At 35.5% G+C, this 17,635-nt stretch overlaps 1 protein-coding gene across 12 annotated transcripts in view; it reads left to right on the top strand.

The window, feature by feature from the left end:
* RPS6KC1 (ribosomal protein S6 kinase C1) overlaps positions 1–17,635 on the top strand; it is a 388,511-nt gene that overhangs the window by 108,478 nt on the left and 262,398 nt on the right. For all 12 annotated transcript variants that reach the window (XR_012122859.1, XM_073216955.1, XM_073216956.1 and 9 more), the window contains 2 exons: positions 6,637–6,752; positions 11,732–11,824. Coding sequence is in view for 11 of the 12 variants with exons in the window: in XM_073216955.1 (XP_073073056.1) it covers positions 6,637–6,752; positions 11,732–11,824 (209 nt within the window). In the remaining variant the exon portion in view is untranslated. The remainder of the gene's footprint in view (positions 1–6,636; positions 6,753–11,731; positions 11,825–17,635) is intronic.

The following is a 17,635-nucleotide window of genomic DNA, read 5'->3' as shown; positions in this document are numbered from 1 at the left end:
ATTCCTCTGTATTCCCATTTTATGCATTTAAGGCAATGATTACATACATTTTCTGACATGTATTTAATGTAAGTATTTAAGTTAGAGAAAGGCACTAACTTATAGAAATAGGTAATTGGAGCATCTCTAGGCATGAAGGTATTGCTATCAAACTGTAGTATTTGTGCAAAATCATTTGCTTTTCTATTCATATAATGAACTTCTATTGAGGGTCTTCCATATGTAATATTCCATGGCAGTATTAAAATGACTATAAATATTGTGATGACTGTATGTCTGGGACATAGTAGATGCCTTCTGAAGGTGGTAGGAATAAAAGGGACAGGAGTAAATGGTATGGAGAACCTTTTCACTTCAGTGGTTTAAAGAAAGCCTGCAGAGGATTTTCTTTTTTATCCTGACATGGGCCTTGATACATTCTTTGAATTGTTTATCATGGAATGTATATCTTCACGTTAAATCAGTCTGAAGAAAGATGGGATGGGGTCTGTTCTAATTTTGGCATACACTAAGTCAATTTAATTTTTAAGGTGGGGACACGTAAAGAAGTCTATGAAACTTCTAGAATTGAGATTAGCTGTTTATAATCAATAATTATGCTGATTACATCATCACAGAGTAAAAACATGTGATTCAGCATCATGACATCAGGAACACAATTGTTGGACTTTAGAGCCTTCCACAGGTTTGTCCCTTCTCTTAACATACTGCTTACAGCCAGTGAAAGAGTGAGCAGAAGCCCTTGAGGAGGTTCGGGGACTTTCTGCATTTATTAGTATGGCAGATAAAAAATTCTAGTTTATGTGGAGTTTCATTTCCAAATTTTTCCCTATTTTATTTTTATTCTTTCTCATAAGGCAAAATTTTAGCTCCTTGGTTTTAATTCTTTATTTTTTTCCTTTAATATATTTGTAGCTTTTATAATCTCTTTATCTGATTCTTTTAGAAGCCATTTGATTAGAATATAAGGGATACTTAGGAGATTGATTGTCTATCTACCTATCTAATCAATCAGTCTATCTATCTATCTATCTATCTATCTATCTATCTATCTATCTATCTATCAATCATCGACAAGAGTTTATTGTCAAAAAGAGACTGGCCAGGCAATGTTGTTTTGAAGGGACTGAATTATTAGTCTTTTGGGTTATTCCCTTTTAATGTTGCAAAACAAAGAAAAACAGGTTCAGGAGAAAGAAACTGTTGTATCTAAAAGAAGGTTGTCTCTGTAGGTATTCAGTGCTCTATGATCTAATGGTGTGTTAGTTTTCATTTAGTATTACTGATAGAGGGAAACCAAAAACTGTTAAGCAACATTGAAAGCAATCATACATAATCGAGACGATGCCTGGGCATGAATATTATTATGATTTTTACTTTTACTATACTTTGGTGACTCTTTGAACTTCTAGGGGTCACTTAACACTTGGTTTTGAAAAAACATTAATAGGGGATTGCTTAAATGCAAATGGAAAGCAAATTCCTTGACTGACTGGGTTTGTGTTACATGAGGAAAGGCTGATGGCTCCAGAGCTGTGGTAGACGTACAGAACCGTCAATTAACTGTTCTCCTCAAGGTTGCCTTTTGTTGTCAGAACACTTAGCATAAGTCAGAAATGGTAGGCTATACCTGAAAAGAACAAAAAAACCATTAAATATAATAAATCGGCACTTAAAAAAACTATAGCCACCAAGGCCATCTCAAACAGGAGTATGCTTTTATGTGACTAAAGTTGTTTAAAAAAAAAAAAGGAAGCACCCACATACAAACACTCATTCTGTCAAACCCAGGTTGATTTGAATGTTCTTGCTGATGTGTTAAGTCGGAGTGGACACCAAGAATGCTTGACACCAAGTGGCAGGGCCTCTTGAAGAGTGTTTGTGGAGTAAAGAAGTAGAGATAAGAGTGTAAAATGTGACCGGAGTCTTCTGTGGGGACTGAATTCTGTGCATGTGGCAAAAATCAAGTATAGTCAAAATACTCTTGGAAATCCCTTAAAATTTCCCATAAAGTACAGATGTACACATACTGTATTGTCTAATACAGCCAGTTCTTCCAGTATCGTCATTCTTTTGACCCAGTGATGAGACATTAGCTATGTTCTAATCTGTGAAACTGATTTTCATTAGTTCTGTGAGTAAAGATACCGTTTTCTTTTTTCTCTCTTGTAGCCATCACCCAGATCAAGATATTGAACATTCTCACCATTTATGCCCCCCTTCACTTTTTTTTTTTTTTTAATGGTAAATGAAAAAAGACCTTTGTTTTCCAAAGAAATCCTTGGGTAACAAGGGTGTTTGAGAGGCCAGTTTTTCTCAGGAAAGCTCATTTTCTTTTACATAGTGTGAACTTCATACCTCTTTGCAGCTCTCATTTTCCCGTGTGCTTGTCTGTCATCTTCAGTTTCCTCCTCTCTGATTCTACCCTGCTGTGTTGTCTGGGAGGCTCCTAATAGTTTATTTTTCTCTTCTCTTTGTTTCCATACTTACCTGTACCCTGCTCTGTACTCTGTATTTTTCTTGTTCTATTCAGTAATAGAATAATCTAATTCAAATTCAGTGACCAGAAGTGTGGTATCATAAGACCTGATTGAGGTTTAGACTCTTAACATTAGTTTCATAATTGAGAAAGCCATCTCACATCCCTGAGCCTTAATTTGCTTAGTTATAAAAGGAAGATAATACATCTTGTAAATAGAATTTGATGTAATGAAGGAGTGTCAAGTGGCAATGGCTTCTTGACTAAATTAGAATTTCACAATTCCATTGTAGACTGTGCCTTCTATAAAACTTCTCTTAGTAACGTAAGTCAGAGTTGGTGCTATGAGAAATGCAGAATTTGCCGGCCAAAGTTTCTATTTCATTGGCAACTTTGGAATTTCTCCTCAGCTACACTTCTTTCACAGATTGTACTCTGTAATCACCATATACCCATCCTCTTTCCTGATGAGAAATTGATAAGGTAAAGAAATACAGGTTGGCAAATATGCTTAAGTATAAGTCCAGAGAAAGGAAATCCTGGGGCAAAATACCTCAAAAAACCGAAATCAGTGAAAGGGAGAAATAAAGTTTAAAATCCGTTTACTGCTCACAAACTGTAGTCCTGGGCCATCCCTCTTTCCTGCTCCGACAGCAGCAAAACTGGCCCTCCCCTCACCTCTCAGGTACAGGTAAGCCCTCCTTGCCCAGGTAGTTACCCACTGATACGGAGATGAACTTCTCTCCACCCCCGAGGAATGATGCAAATGCACTAAAGCCATACTTCTATCCACCCTTGAGCACCTGTTGATATGCAGATATACTAAAGCCAGGCTAGATATTCTGGAAATATTAGTTTTACCCACAGTAAGACATCTGTTATGGTACACCAGAACTTTTTAACATAAAGGTCAGTAAATAATGGGAGCAGTTTTTCTCTTTTGAATGTCAAAGCCCAGGGGAAATTTTTAAAATTTATTTGTTTTTAATTGGAGGAAATTCTTGCTTTATCTGAATGATGAGCAGAAATGCAGAGAAACTTTTGAAGATATTTATTTATTTTTAGGTAGAATGTAAAATATCCATTTAAAAAAGCATTTATAGAATGTCTGCCTGGGCATATTACTGAAGAAATAATAGCCACATTACCTAATATGGGATTAAAAGTTGGATTCTAGATAACCTACTTTTCCTTGAAAAAGAAGCATTATGGGCTGGGTATGAGTCTTAAAATGAAGATTAAGGAATTAAGGAGGTTAGAATTGATTTAAAAATTTTAATCAATTAAAATCTGTTTACAATCAGTTATCAGTAATTTGATTTTAGGATTATTCTAGAAATCTACAGATTAGTCTTTTCTTTCTGTTGCCTACAAACCTCAGGAAGTATCCAGCAGCAGAAATCTGCTAGAGTGGTTTTCATCCTGGGCTGCTGCTATTGATCAGCAGTGGTTGTGACCTACTTTTAAGGGGCTGATAAGGAAGGAGTCATAGTCTGTATATTTAAGGTTATATTTAAAAAGCCTTCCAGAATTTCCATCACTTCATGGTTGTTTCCATGGAAGCGGAACCACGGTCATCAGCAGGAGTCCATTTCAACTGCTGGCTTCCGGTTCTTGTTTCTCTGTTACCATGGAGACTGCCTAGAAAGCGGCAGAGATACCAAAAGTTTAAAAAACAGTGATTTGATTACAAAATACAGTTTTAACTCTAGCTTTAATTAGGTGTTCCATAAGGTTGGCCTTTTTGAATTTCAAATTATTTGGGGAGGCAAGTTGATTCCTTTTGAATAAAACAAGTTTTCAAAGTTTATTCAAGCTTAATCAGACTGAATTAAAAAACTAAATGTCCATAGTTTCTGTTACAGTTGAGCCTAAGATGAATAAAAAATTCCAGATGGGGATTTATATTGGGGCTTGAAAAGCATAACCTGAAATGAGAAGACCTAATAGTGAGAATCGTAGTTAGAGTCCATGAAGAGTAAACTCAAAGTGGAGGGACTAGTAGTGTGTAGAAATAGTGACTATTTCTTTTTTATATGGCACATTTTACCTTCAGAATATGTTATAGTTAGGTAATTTTTCAGATTTTATCTGTTTTTCAACCAAGTAAGAAGAAAAACCTTGGGTTTAGAAACTAAGTAAATGTTAAGGATAGTGGCAGAAACATTGATATTTTAATTTTAGTGGAGGTTTGAGGAGTTGGACAGTTAATAAAGGTAGATTGTTCCACAGTTAAAAAGTAAGATTTTTTCCCCCACTAGGGCTAGTTATATTTTTGAATTATTCATAAGGGAGAGAAGAGATGGAATAGTAATGTAAAAGCTGTGAAAGAAAAGTTATTTAGCAGACTTGCAACCCCAATTTTGTTGCAGTTTGTCTTTGAGGTCTGTACTCAGTCAAGGCTCTTAGGTTCCCATGTGACAAAATTGGCATTGGAGCTATGTAAGCAAAGGAGGGCAGGAATCAGAGACCCCAGGCACGTTAGGATCTCTTTTTTTGTCATAACTGCTTCTCTCTGTCAAGTTCCTTCTTTCCGATTAGCTTTTTACGCACTGGCAGAAACTGTGGCTGCTGGCATTTCTCACTCCTCTTAATTCCAGCATTAATAACAGAGAAGGACTGATTGGCCCAATTCTCCCTTCTCTCACTGTGGCCAATAGGTGGGGTTCTATGATTGGCTCAGCTTGTGACAAGGGGGGCTCACCCTTGGCTAAATAGCAGTGACTAGAGGGACTGAGATCTGAAACAAAATAACAGCTTTCATTCAAATCACTGTGAAAGGTTGGTACTTAATAGGGAAAGAGGTGGAGGGGTTTGAAGGGGAGGAGAAAGGCTTTTCCTGCAGAAACAGAAAATTCTGTTCCAGGCAGAATTAAGAAGAGGCTTTTCCACTGAAAATCTTTTTGAGGGGAAAGTATCTGCTTTACTATAATTCAGTTCACTTTAGTTCAACAAACCAGGTAACATTATTTTTGTAGGATTTGGTTTTGAGAGAATAAGAAGATTGAAAACCTTCACCATTTAGTGCTCCCACAGTACCTTTTATTTATGTTGTCTCCTTTAATCGCCACCGTCGTTTGAGATGTGTATTTCCTATTTAGAGAACAAGGAGGAAGTTCAGAGACTGGAGAGGATTCACTTGTCACATGACTAGTGAAAGGCAGAGCCAGAACTCGGAATACCAGGGTATTTGGAATGTAATCCGGGGCACTTTCTATTGTATGATATTTGCTTTTTTGGTAACTTCATTCAGAAGATGCATAGGGTGAACAGTACAATGTATTAAGTGCTTTGATAAAAAGGAGTCATAAGTAGCATAGAGTATTCCTTATGAAAGGAATTTTAGAGATAGTGTAGTGCAGTGGTTTTCAAACTTTTTGACTTTCAGCCATGGAATGAAAATGAAATGTCAGATCATAGTCAAGTGTATGCAGTGGGTAAAAAAACATAGGATCACCCCACTCTGGAAAGGTGCGGGGGGCGGCCAGTATTTCATGGGCTAGACAACCTCTGTTTTGAGGTCTTGAGTTTTTTGGAGGCCACTTTCAATACCCTTTGTCTAGGGAAACTGAGAGCCAGACCAAGTAAATGACTTACTCACTTCTGCATAAATTTTGTATTACAGGGATCTCAGTCATAGTTTTGCTTGCAGTTGTAAGGTGTGCGACAATTTGTTGTTAATGAAAAACCATGAAACTTACAATAGTCAGAGTGAATTCAGAGTTACCACAAATAATTTTATTCTCCAGTTTGGTGATACTTTTACAGCTTATCATATCCATGTCAGAGCTCTTACTGAACCTCTATTGCACTTAGTCCTATTCGTTGAGTTGGATGATTGTATAACAAAAATTATAACAATAGTTTTTTGTCTGCAGAGTTTTTAATACTACATTTTTTATGTACCAACTCCTACAAAGTTCTCTATCGTATTGAAAAAGGAGAGTTTCAGAATTTAGATAAATGAAATTCATGGAGGTAATATTTAGACCTTGTTGGCATTAATAATTTCAATGTCTGTTCCAATTTTGAATCTCTCTTCTTTCCACTTAGAAAAATGAACAAACAGTGAATTCAATAAAAGGAAGTTAAGCCTCAGATTGGATAAAAGAAAATTGATTTATTTTTCAGGTGTGTTGCTCATTTTCTCGTTTTAGGCGAGTCCAGCCCTACCCGTCGAGAAGCTGTGAAGAGAAGGACAGCGGAGTATCTCATGCGAGCGGAGTCTCTCTCTAGCCTTTATGGAAAACCTCAGCTTGATGATGTCTCTCAGGCACGTCTTTTGTTTCATTTTGTATTTTCTTTAGCCATTTTTGGTGTCTTGTCTCTCGGCTTTATTTCTATTTAGAATGTTTGAGGATTTTGGTCTTTGGAATTTTATCAGTAATTTCTTACAAGTGATTGGTACAAAGAAAGCATTGAAGAAAACCACCAAAAGTGGAATAAAATGAGACTTGCTTTCTCCTTCTCTTTCTCAATCCTTTCTTCTTTCCATCACCCCTAATATCCCCATGTGTAGAATGGGGAAAATTAAATCTGTGTTCTTCTTCAGTTCCTGTACAGTTTTAATGATTCATGTTAAAACATAAGTCCTACAAGAAGCTGCTATAGATGGCCTAGAATTATAAAAGCATAATTTCAATAAGAATGTTTAGTTATTTGGGACTTCCTTTAGTCTTAAAGCAAGTGAAGCTTAAAACATTAGAAACATTGTGGATTATTATTACTGTTTTTATATCATATCTATCTGGATTTAGCAAATTTCTGGAAGAAACTTTTCTGTTATTTTTTTCCTTTATATTAAACTAAGTTTTGTCTGATGCAATTTAAGAATCGTATCTTCTAGAGATGGGAAGAAGTGTTTATTTTCTTAATTGTTCTAAGAGGTAGGCAGGACTGTTCATGTCCCAATTCTGTCACTTGAAGGCATAGAAATTGGACAAGATACTTAACCCTAGCTTTTAGCTTCAGTCTGTTGATCTGAATAATGAGGACAATAGTAATTCCTTTTTGGGTTGTTGTAAGCATTAAATGAGTTTAAAAAAACCACTCATATATATTTGTGCATGCACACACACACGCACACACGTGCACACACGCACGCACGTGCGCACACACACACACACAAATGCAAATGGAGTGCCTACGTCATAAAAAGACTGAGCCTGTAAGCCAAGCTTATAAGACTAAATAAGTTTTGGCTTTTTTATCTGTCCTCATAAACTGCTTTATATACTGTCTCCCACATTTTTTAATGCTTGTATACTTTTTGGAGATTATAAAGTGTTTCAATTTTCTAGTTTAAAAATAGCCTAGTATTTAATCTTGACTGATTGGACAACTGAAACTTTTTGTTACTGATTTTCTGAGCCCTTTTCATTTTGTGTGACCAGTTATCAAAACTATACTTACTAGTGAGAACAGTTTGATGTTACAGTTTGACCATTTCTTTTAGAACAAAAAGATTATATTTCCATTTATTTTCCCCAAGTAATGGTGACTTACTCTCAGGTTATTTAGGGACAAGTAGTGAACCCTATTCCAGATGTGGTTTGATGGACCATCAGCATCAGCATCACCTGTTAGGTTTACAAATTCAGAATTTTAGGCACCCCTCCCCGCCCCGCCCCACCATCAGAATCTCCATTTTAGCAAGGCCCTCAGGCATTACACATCTGTGTTCAGGTTTGGGAAGTACCACACTAACGGACTGGTAGGAATGGTGATAGGTCTCATTGAGAACAGGGAATCATATCAATTGAAAAAGACTGTGGCAGAATAAATAGCAACTTAAAAAAAAAACCCAAACGAAACAAAGGCTTAACAAGCTTCACTTAGCCATTTAGAGAATGTAATGAAAGAGTAAATAGGTTTTAGTAATATGCCTAACTCAAATCCACCGGGAGTGGCTGCCAAGAGCACTGTATTGCGGGACAGAGTGTGGGACTCACGAAGATGGCTGCCATGGGCTTGAGCAGTTGAGTGATAGTACTTGCTGTCTTGAGTTTTTGAAGGTTGTTGATCATGATATATTCTTGTCTCTTCCACCTTCATATTTTGTTTTGTTATACATGAATACAACTACTACTTGCTTTTCTAGGCATCTTTTGCTACAATAGCTAATATATATGTATATATGAGAATTATACTTTTTCCATTATGGAAATCAGCCATGCTACTTAGAAATATATTGCATTCCTTCCCCTTCCACCTGCCCCCACCCCCCAGTTGGCTGAAGCTTCCCAAATGTTATATTACTTTATAAGTAAGATTTAATCCCCTCTGATCTATTACCTCATTTTGACGTTTTAGACAATTTGCTTAGTCTTGCTGCTTCTCAGTTTTCTCATCTAAAAAAAAAAGAGAGAATGTTGGACTAGATCTCCGTTTCTTTCTGTTAAAATTCTGTGGATTTCTGTTTCCTTTTGCCATCCGAAAAAAGGAATAGATCTATAGGGATTCTACCCAATTTAAATGCTGCATATAAGAAATACAGGATTCTTTTATTGATGGTTTTATTTCATGATCTTTCTTTGTTCGTTTCTTTGATCTTAAACTTTTATAGATGGTTAAGCTAGAAAGAGAACTTTAATGATCACTTTGCCTTTGGTCTTTCCCCATTACAATTTCACCATTCCCATCTTTGCAAAAGTAACCTTACTAAATCCCTGTTTTCATTGGGTTGTTTCTTGTACAGAAACTTGTTTTTTCCTCACCAGTCCAGTTTCCTTCTGATGCCTATATGATATACTTTTCCTAACCTAATTTCTACATAGCACTTAAAATCACTTTTCGTTCTACTTCTTTCTAAGCCCACCATTAATTATACATTAACTAGTGACTTAACTCTGTTGTCTTGTAATTTAAAAGAATTAAAAAAAATTATTTAACTTCTCATGCATTTGGCTTGTCTTCTCAAAAAAACTGTAAACTTTTTGAGGTTAGCAGAGTGGGCCTTTTGATGATTTATATCCTTTTCAGTTATGCACATAGTGAGCACATAGTCATAAGTTAGTGAAAGGTGCAGTAGAAGTTTTGTAGTTTGCTATCTTTGTCGTTGAGGTTGCTAAACAAAACTAATAACTTTCTTTGGAAATGGAAAGATCCAATGAGATCAGTGAATAAGAAGTTGTAGTAAGTAGGAGATAGAGATGTTGGATGCCTTTGGCCCTATTTGCAAAGACAAATGTAAAGAGTAAACTATCTTTGGAAGTATTCTTAATTTATTTATTTTTTACTTTGGTATCATTAATCTACAGTTACATGAAGAACATTATGTTTACTTCTTTGGAAGTATTCTTTTTCCCTCTATAACATATCTTCAACATTTTTCTTACTAAAATTGTAAGCAGTTCTTCAGTCTTTCTTAGAGTAAGGGGAGGTGAATTTTTGTAGAGTACACTGCAAACAATAAAGAGTTGGGGTCTAGTCTAGGAGTTTCCATTGCTCTTTATGACCACACTCAACCATTCTGAACTTCCCTTTATTTATCTGTAAAACGGGGATTGTAATAACTTCTTATAAGTACTACAGTCAGGGTGGGGTTGGGGAGTAAAGATGAAATCTTAATAATATAAATTAATGTAGAAGAGACCATCTCTGCTATATGTCTATTAAAATGACCTGCTAAATGTTTTTATAGCCTCAAAAATTCCCCGTGGATTTTAAGCTTATTTAGTTAGGCAGAGATGTATCTTTTGTAAATGTCATTTAGACTCAACACCTAAGTCAGATATTAAATAAATATTTTTTTGGAAACATATCCCAGGGTAAATTAAGTCAATTTAAAAGGATTATTCTTGTCCAGTCCAATTGCCACTATCACCAATGTATTCTAGTTAAGTGTCTTTAAAAAATAAAGTCATCTTTTCTTAATCAAACATCTCTTCAGGCATATTAAAGTTAGTATTTGCTTGCAAAGTCTAAAAAACAAAGAAAACATTGCTTTTAGAAAATGTCACAAATGATCATTGTAAATGACCCCTAATTTATCTTTGCAGCCTCCTTCTACTTTCCCTCCTCTCTTCATCTTTCCCCTCTTTTCTGTGGTTCTGTTCTCCTTCTAACTAACATGCTAGGCACTGTGAATATAAGATGAATAAAGCGTATTTCCTGTTCTCAAGGAGCTTCCTGTCTGGAAATGTTGGTCTACACAAGGCCTGGACGTATCATAAATGCTATCCCAGTAGCTCTGTTAATCATGACATTTGATTAACCTGGATTTTTATCTTCTTCTCATGGGGGAAACACTGTTTCCTATATATTCCAATAGATATTTGACAACAAAAAAGGTCTGCTTTGCAGCTATAATAGGCTGTGTGTCTCCTATCATCCTTTGTAGCATCACCATTTTAATATAAAGATGAATATAGCATTGCTCTCTGGTTGTAAATGCTAAATGAGGTGCCTGGAGTTTATCTAGTGTAATGTTTCACTTTACTGATAGGGAAAAACTAAGACCAATGGATGGGAAGTTATGATTAGTCTTTTATCGTGTGTGGTGCTGAAATATCCCTTGCTGTATTCACTGGTCTTTACTGGACTTCTTTTGTAGCTAATAGACTAAGTTTTACATACCACAGATGTTCAAATATTTTTAAAAAGGTTTCTTTTCTCTAGTAAATTATCTCTTTTCTGGCTTAATAAACCTCAGTTCTAATAATTATTGGTTATATTTTTTGCCATTATTGGCAGTTCTGCTTGAATTTGAATCTGCCAGTCCCTCTTAAAATACATAGAATATATTTATAAAGTAACATTAAAGGACTGTAATTTCATAATGAGTGAGAAAGACTTGTGTTTGTTGCCTCCCAAATTTGTCTATTATTACATTGTTTTTTAACCCTTCCCCCTTTCTAAATTACTCTTGAGCTGTCTGGGGTAAATTTAAGGCTGTCATTGATTGTTGGCTCAGTTAGCCATTTGTTATGAAGTTTCATTATAGCTGTACAGTCCTCAATTGAATTACTGCTCAGAAACTATATCAACTCATTAATTTTTCTTCTTAAAATTTTTGTTTTTAATGTTATCATGGTTTATTTACTTGTAACTTTTTTCTTGCTTTTTCTTTTTGATTTTATTATTATTATTTTTTATTTTACATTACCGACAAACAGAAACTTCCTCCTTTCATCTTCCCATTCTCTGATTTATGATGAATTTAGTTTCCTTTGGCCTGGCATTTGCTTCAGCAGGCAGTCTTCCTTCAAGTACCTCCCTGATTGATGTATAATCTTTGATATCTTCCATTAGCCTCCAGGATCACTAAGTTCAAGGCCTCCTTGGAACCTAAGGAGCCCTGCCGAGGAGCTGAAGGCCTTCAGAGTCCTTGGGGTGATTGACAAGGTAATTCTTCAGTGTCTCTTCAAGACTTCAGTCATAAATCGACTGCATGCTGACATTGTGTCTTTGAAGCTTTGGATCTTAAGAATATGAAACAAAGGGAGAAAATGACTCAAATGTATCTGCACTTTAAAATAACAAAAGCAGAAGAAAAAAAGCTTTTATCTAAGCAATTCATGTAAGGTCATGCAAAATACATTTGACTAACAGAGAAGGTGCATGTTTGCTGGCATTCAGTTGCGTAAGGAGTTTGGTTTTATAAACCCATCATAGCAGGGTAAAGATACACTTTGTGTTAATTAGAAAAATTTGTGAGCCAATGGTTGTTCAACCTGAACTGGTATAGACAATCTAATGGTCAAAAAGCAAAATGGCGTTCTTCTAATAACTACCATTTATGGAGCACCTACTATGTGTCAGAGCATATATTAGGCATTTTAAATAAAGCGACTTCTTAATCCTTCTCACAACCATGTTATTTGTATGTTGTTGGGAAGTAATATTTAGAAGGGGCTGAGTAACTTGCCCAGAAGTCACATAGCTAATTGAAAGTAGTGCTGGAATTCAAACCCAGATCTGTGACTCCTAAGCTGTGCTTTTTCCAGTATACTAAAACCCCCTCTACATGTACATGCACATGCTTTTATATTGGGAATAAAAATACAGAGATAACAAAGATATCTGCTATTGAGTTCTCCCAAATTTGGTAACATCTCAGATACACCAAACATTAACAGTACTGGGCTTGTCAGAGTTTACAAGTGTAATTTAAAAACTGCCCACAATAAACTGTGTTTTAAATATGTTTCATCAACCATCACTGGACCTCTCAAAGTAAAAAACATTGCTTTATTTAATATTAAGGTATAAATTACCTTAGACCTTTTTTTACATTAACTTTTTTTATGAAGCACCTAGTAAATGTTCATTTGTAACTTAATGTTCATTGAGTACTGCTTGTGTTCTAAGGAATGCATGTGATCTATGCTAAAATTGAACAATAGTCAGTATATCTTATATAATAGTACAAGGTGTTGCAAAGGGAGCATTAGGTTGGATATTCTATGAAGCTGTCAGTGTCTTATTAAATTCTTAAGAAGCATCATTTTTCTCAAGTAAATTCATATGACTGAATTTTGATCTTAGAGAATTCTAATCAGTAGGACTTTTGAGCCTGAAATATTCCATAACCATATGTTTCCTAGCTTTCAAGTTGGGAGAACATTCTATTTGAGAATATAGAGAAGCAAAATAGGAATTGCTTATTGTGCAGGCCAGTATACTTTTTTGAAGTACAGTGTGTATTCCCTTTCTTAGATCTGTTTATTTTGACAAAGTATGACTTTTCATTGCTATGCTCTAATCATGAGAAAGTCACCTTGAAATCCTGACAAAAACTGTGACTCACAGGTTTATCCAAATAAGAACTTTTGACATGGAGGAATTCCTAAATCCTGTGCTTAGACATAATTTGTTACTGTCTTTATTCTGTTAACCTGGGAAGTGGGTTTAGTATTTAGAAGGTGACATTTAACTTTTCTAAGTAAGATAAAGAGCTATGTGTATTTGGGAACTAAGAAACTTTGCAAATAATCGTTTAAAATTTGTGACATATTCTCTCCTTTATGAAAACAAAGGCAGGTAGATTTCTTAGAATGTGAATTGTTTTTTAAGATAAATTCCTTATGTTGCACTGAGGAATATCTAAAATTTTGGTTTTAGAAACTTGATGTTTGGAAGACAAGGGTTGAGTAAATTCAAGCAGCTGTAAAATAACAGGATGCATTATCCCATATGGAACACAGTTTCTCTGAATCTGTTTCATTATAGTATTTGTTTTTTATGAGTTACTATTTTTTTATAGAAGTATGGTTGATATACAATTTTATAGTGGTTTCAAGTATACAACACAGTGGTTCAGCAGTTACCCGCTATTTTAAATCCTCACTCCAACCAGCGCAGTTACTATGTGTCAACATAGGAAGATGTTACAGAATCATTGGCTCTGTTTTCCGTGCTGTAGTTCTATCCCCATGACCAACTTATATTGTGATTGAGAATTTTTGCACCCCTTATTCACCTCCACATCCACCTATTCCAGCCCTTCACTCATGGTAACTACCAGTAACTAGGCAGTGTCTGTGAGTCACTATTTGATCCATTTTTGTTCATTTTGTATTGTTTTGTTTTTAGAGTCCACAAATAAGTGAAATTGAATGGTATTTGCCTTTCTCCGCCTAGCTTATTTCACTTAGCATAATACCCTCTAGATCCATTCATATTGTTGCAAATGTCAGGATTTCTTTTTTTAATGGCTGAATAATATTCCTTTGTGTATATGTACCAACACCTTCTTAATCCATTCATATATTGATGGACACTTTGGTTGCTTCCATATCTTGGCTATTGTAAATAATGTGACAATAATGTGGCAATAAACATAGGGGTGCATATATCTTTTTGAATAAGGGATTTTGTTTTCTTTGAGTAAATTCCTAGAAGTGGAATTACTGGGTCAAATGGTGTTTCTATTTTTAGTTTTTTGAGGAACCTCCATACTGCTTTGTTTAGTCTCATTTGTTCATTTTTGGTTTGTTTCCCTGCCTGAGGATATGTGTCCATAAAAAAATTGCACATGCTTATGTTCAAGAGGTTTTTGCCTCTGTTTTCTTCAAAGAGTTTTATGGTTTCATGTCTTACATTCAGGTCTTTGATCCATTTTGAGTTTACTTTTGCATATGGAGTTAGGCAGTAATCCAGTTTCATTCCTTGCATATAGTTGTCCAGTTTTCTTAACACCAGCACTTAAAATCATAGCTTATTGATATGAGTTATTTTGAGTTATTTATTGTCTGTTAACTTTGGAAAGTACAATTTTCCCAGGAATAGGATTTTACAACATTTATATAGAAAGCAAATAAACAGTTTTATTCATTAATATCTAGACTGTAAGCTCCATGAAAACAAGATTTGTTTTTCTTATTTATCTCTATATTCTCAGCACCTAGAATCATGCTGGCACATAATGGTCACTCAATAAATACTGTTGAATGAATGAATTGAGATTTAAATAACTTTAAATATGTTATATATAGTGACACCTACTGGTATCATGTGAGACTGCTACCTAGTACCATTGTTCGAGATACTCAGGTGTGTATACTCAGCAGTGTGTTAATTCCACAGCTGTATCTTGGTGTAGTAGTCAAAGGCAAATAAATTATTTTCTATTCTTTAATTGAGATTAAAATATCCATCATTAACGCAACAAGACATTTAAACATTAGGGCTCTAAGAATATAAATAAACGGGCATGCATTCAGAAGCAAGAGTGTTATGGCTAGTGAAGGCCCTCAAAATCTCATACAAAGAATAGCTGAAAAATGAGGGATGTTTAACCTGATAAAAATGTGTTATTGTCTGTTAACTTTGGAAAGTAAAATTTTCCCAGGAATAGGATTTTACAGTTTTTATGTAGAAAGTAAATGCAGCAGTTTTGTTCATTAATATCTATTAGGACTTCATATTTTGAGGGTTTTCCAGGATAGAGTGACGGTATGTTTTGTTTAAATCGTGAGTGTGAAAGGGGATCTTAACTACAGGTGCAAACTAAGACTAAGATGACCTTGGGTGGCCCAGATGTCTGATTTTCCTTGGAGAAAGGTAGTGAGGGATCAGACCGACTTGCTAATATTCCCAGAGGGTACCACAAAATTAAATGAGTACAAGTTCTCAAAATTTTGGCTTATTAATAGAGATACCTTTTAAGAATTAGGGCTGACCAAAGGTAGACCGGATTTCCTCATGACTTATTAATTTCTTGTCAGCGATATTCAAGTAAAGGCTTGAAGGATCATTGGTGGAGATGTTGTAGAGGTAATTCAAACATTGGATGGATTTTTACATTAAATAACTTCTAAAGATTTCTCTTAGCCCTCAGATTCATTTACACATAGTTTTCATGTAGTAGTTAGTAGTGGGGAAAAGTGGAAATAAGTGGAAAACTGTACTCAGTTGAGAAGGCTGAATTGCTCTTACTTTCATGTAAGTTTGTGTGTGTATGTGAGGTATGAATATATAGGGTGTGTATAAGGATTGTTTACATATGGTAATTTGCAGTTGTGTTAGATGTAGATTGGTAGTTCCGTATCAGGATGCTCAGGTTCTGGGAGAGTTTCTGTGAAAGTTCACTACAGTATAACTTTTCTAAAAAAAGGATAAAGGAGTCCATAGTCTTATAAAACAATAATGTACTAATAATGTCAGTTTCCTGGTTTTGCTATTGTGCTATAACTGTATAAGATGTCACCATGGGGAGAAGCTAGGTGAAGGGTATAAAGGGTATATAGGACTCTGCTATTATTGCAACTTGCTGTGAGTTTTAAAAAAATGAAAAAAAAAAAAAAAGAGAAAAGTCTAGGAGGAACACTAACTTGAACAGCAGAGTAATAATACCAAGAGGTAATCCCCTTGTTGCTAGTTGCTCTTCTGGTTTATGTGTAGTCAGAGTCATCCTGCATGTGGGTGTGTGCATGGTGTTCATAAGCTCGGCTAGTGAGGATTGTACGGCTGAATTGCCCAGATTCATTGGCACTCCTTGAAAAAGACTTCAGTGAGGTGCTTTATAAGTCATTGTTCTAAAAGATGCCATATACTGTGTAAAACTTTTCACTATTACATCAAGTGCCTTGGCATTTTGTAATCAAGATAGCTTCCCAACTTTATCTGATGCTTATAAGGCAGAACTTTAGGTTGGCTTACCATTGGAAAAATACTGGAGTTTCGCTTTTGTTGCTCAAGTGTGATTGAGAAAATTTGTAGAGATTGTTCAAATTGAGTAGATGTTGAGAGACTGTTACTTACTTTCTTTTAAGGTTCCTAAGTAGTATCCTTTATGATGATATATGGAAAATCTGTTTCTCATTGGGAACATAGAAGCACATGTATACCTGATCATTGAGGGAACATTGGGTTGAACTAGATTAATAGGAATTTGTCCTTTATCAAAACAGTGTGCAAAAATATCATCTACTATCTTTAAAGATATTAAGTTAAAGTTGTTGAACTTAGGCTTCAGGAAAAAATGGAGTTGAGGTCCTTTCCCCTATTCCTTTTGCTAATAAGTATAACTGAAAATTCTGGATACTATATAGAAAACAAACATAAAAAGACTCTGAAAAATGAGAAATGAAGGAAGACTGACTAGTGACCAAGGGACCCAATGTATTACCTGATGGTGAATTCCTTTCACTAATTTTGCCTCACATATTCCAGACTTCATGGTAGAAAAATGGGCAATTTGGGAAAACCAATAGGCACAGACAAAAAAACTAGCTTAACTAAAGCCTGCTCTTTCTAGGCAGAGGACTAGGAATTGGGCAGCTAGCAAGACAGAAAACTTTTAGACAATAACCACTCGAATTCAGCCAAGTACCACAGAAAAAGTGTGGCACTGTCTTACCACCACCGGCAAAGACCATGTGAGGTGCCTCGATTTCCATCCTTAGTAAGGCTGTAATGAGATGCCACATTCTTCCTTTTGGAATGGTCTCAGAAATGGCCAAATGGGGCTCTGGGACTTGCATCTCCTCTGGGAAGAAAGGAGACATGTCAGTTGAGACCACTTGCAGAGTCTGGACTTTTAGCTCCTTTTTCTTTCCCCACTGGGGTAGTGTTAGAGGAAGCCTAGTGGAGATTCAGGATTTGACCACTTCCTAGTGGTAATGAAGCTGCCCTCACAAAAAGTGGAGACACATGAGGAGTAGTTTTGTGGCACCTCTGTTCTTCTCAGCCAGGGTGGTATCAAAAGGGTTC

Source organism: Manis javanica, chromosome 11 (assembly GCF_040802235.1).
Source record: "Manis javanica isolate MJ-LG chromosome 11, MJ_LKY, whole genome shotgun sequence".
In the NCBI taxonomy this organism is placed as follows: Eukaryota; Metazoa; Chordata; class Mammalia; order Pholidota; family Manidae; genus Manis; species Manis javanica.
The sequence above is the reverse complement of the archived record's forward strand: the minus strand, read 5'-3'. Positions and strand labels throughout refer to the sequence as shown.